General features: G+C 42.1%; 1 protein-coding gene across 1 annotated transcript; it reads right to left on the minus strand.

Annotated features, from left to right (window-relative positions):
• Window positions 1-658: 658 nt before the first annotated feature.
• LOC104957186 (zinc finger protein 385B-like) lies at window positions 659-1,859 on the minus strand (the record flags this gene model as incomplete). The annotated part of the gene is made up of 3 exons (XM_010784798.1): window positions 1,713-1,859; window positions 1,294-1,434; window positions 659-763 (listed from the first exon to the last, which is right to left on the minus strand). Coding segments are annotated over exons 1-3 (382 nt in total), but the record flags the coding sequence as incomplete, so codon positions are not given.
• Window positions 1,860-2,613: the final 754 nt, after the last annotated feature.

Genomic DNA, 2,613 nt, shown 5'->3' on the forward strand with positions numbered 1-2,613 from the left:
TTCTGACTGTCCAAAGTTAATAAAATCCGCCTATAAGGACCTCTTAAGCGCACGTAATATCACTTAATCTCATGTTTGGTTTGTGAAAACATGACAAATACAAACTTCTTTCTGTGGTTGTTCGCTGGATCATTTCTTGGCTGGAAGCAGTGAATCAGATCAAGTGTCAACTGAGAAATAAACGCTCTCAAGTTAATGATACAAACACCTCTTTGTATCATCCTTATCATTGTTAGTGATCAGACCATTTCCTGCTTACATGGATAGTTGACTGTAGCCATTAAGAGGCTGAGTATTAAGCTGCAGTGATGATCTGAGTTAAGTAAGGGTCGGTTTATACTCTCAGGGGTCAATCTGACACACTCACTCTTTCCTCTCCCAGATGGTGGATGATGGATGAGCCAAAGTCACTCTCACTCAGCAAACAGACATTCAGATGTCACACATGGATGAACTGCTTAGCACTTAATGTTCCTCTTGTTACTGTGACAACTTGAATATATTTCTGTAAAATAGTTTGGACTACTTCTCTTGTGCAGAATTTACAGTACATGCATGTATTCTATTGTGGTGCGTTCAAGTGCAACTTCTAATGTTTGACAAATCGGTAATTGTCATTGTAGTACATCCGGAGAAGTAGAAGCAGTGGTTGTCCTACCTGCATTAGTGCTGGGTGCAGCGCTGAGGCGTGGGGTCGGAGTGAGTCCTGTAGGCTGGGAGCTCAGTCCTGTGGCCTGGAGGAGGGACCCAGACAGAGACCCTGCTGAATCAAAGACACCAACACCCATTAGATCAAACTAAATGTTGTGTTATACCTGATGTAACATCGGTAGCCCTGTGCCTAGCAAAGAAAGAAGGTAAAATAAATCCAGGATTTCTCTTATTTTCACTTTGCTGATTGAAACAGCATGGTCATTAACCCCTCACCTTCTGAGCAGGGACACACACTCCTGCAGGTCACATTGGGAACAACATAACATACAGCATTATGGAATTGATTTGCCTTTGTCTCTAACTCTTTAAATCAGCCGTATCTATGTATGCTCTTTGTTGCAAGAATATAGGTATTGTTCTGTGTTAAGAGTGAGTGAGGTATAGTGCAGCTCAGGTTTTGTGTTAACCAAATCATTTTACAATCAGAAACGGTTGAAGTTAAGCAGAAGCAAAAGGGTTGATCTTGTTTCTCACATTTGGCAGTAGCAGTCACTCTTTATTATAATAATAATATTATTGTCTCATAAGCTGATTGTATAAAACAACTAATACAAATCAACAGTAGAGTTGGCAGTGTACCTGCTGCCTGTTGACCTGTCTCTCTTGCCTCGAGCTGTCTCATTCTCCGGAGGTGAGACCTGCCATTGTAGTGCAGCTGGGCCTGAGCAGAGGTCAGCTGCAGGTTGCACACCTCACACAGCGAGAAGGTCCCGCCCTGACCTAGGAGAAGAAACAACAATAATAAGTTGGATTAAAGGAGCAAAGTAACAAGTATGATTCAGACTTTGGGAGGAAACCACAAAGGCAAGTCAGACTGTAGCAGAAAACAAGGTTGAGTCACAGACTATAGGATAAACATACTGTAGAGAACTAGACTGTAAGAGAAAACAACTAGGATAACTCAGACTGTAGGAAAACATTACACTTATAAGTTAGACAGAAGGAGAAAAATACAAGGATTCATTGGAATGACATGGATGAAGGTGGATGTCAATTACCTGGAGATGAAGTCTGCTGGACGGAGAGACTGATGGTTGTAGATGTTGGAGGGTCCATCAGCTCTTGACACATCCCTCCAAAAGCAAATATCTGCCTCCTCTCAAGTAGATGAGAGGAGCTGAGAGTAGTCTTCATCCCTGAGGAAGAAGAGAAAGAGAAATATATATTACCATCACTGATGTACCCTCAGGTTTTATTTATAGCTGATAAAAAAAACAGGTTTGTAAGGCTATAGGAAATCTGAGGTTATTGTGATTCCTTTGTTGACACGACAATGTGTACCATTGACCGCTAAAGAGCTTCCTGAGGAAACAATGGAGCCCTTCAGATGCAGTTCTATGGACTAACCACTTCCCTACATGACCCACTGACACACTTTATAACCCTTACCCCTTGTTGAAATGTTGAACCATTAAGTCAACATTAGTGACTTTGACACCCAGCCAACCCAGCTGGGTGATCATGCAAGATTTGGCAATGAGATGGAATGTTTTCAAAGCATCCAAATCAAACAGACAGTAAAATTGAACAACATTAGACTATGCAGTTCAGTTGGCTGTGTCTTGAATTAATCCAATAAGTGGTATTGAAAGGCTGAAAAACGTATTTTCAATTAAAGATCCCTTAGCCAATTACATATCTTTCCGATTTCACAAGAGAACTAGTCACCAATGAGCAGGAGCGAGGCCTGAATGGCAGCGGATGAGTGTGAAGCCTCGACGCTCACAGGGAGTGATGAAGTAAAGTAATGAGTAAGAGGAGAGAGGAAGGATGACATATGTGTGTGTGTGTGTGTGTGTGTGTGTGTGTGTGTGTGTGTGTGTGTGTGTGTGTGTGTGTGTGTGTGTGTGTGTGTGTGTGTGTGTGTGTGTGTGTGTGTGTGTAGGTCGGCCCATGACT

Source organism: Notothenia coriiceps, unplaced genomic scaffold, assembly GCF_000735185.1.
Source record: "Notothenia coriiceps isolate Sejong01 unplaced genomic scaffold, NC01 NC01_scaffold00000744, whole genome shotgun sequence".
In the NCBI taxonomy this organism is placed as follows: Eukaryota; Metazoa; Chordata; class Actinopteri; order Perciformes; family Nototheniidae; genus Notothenia; species Notothenia coriiceps.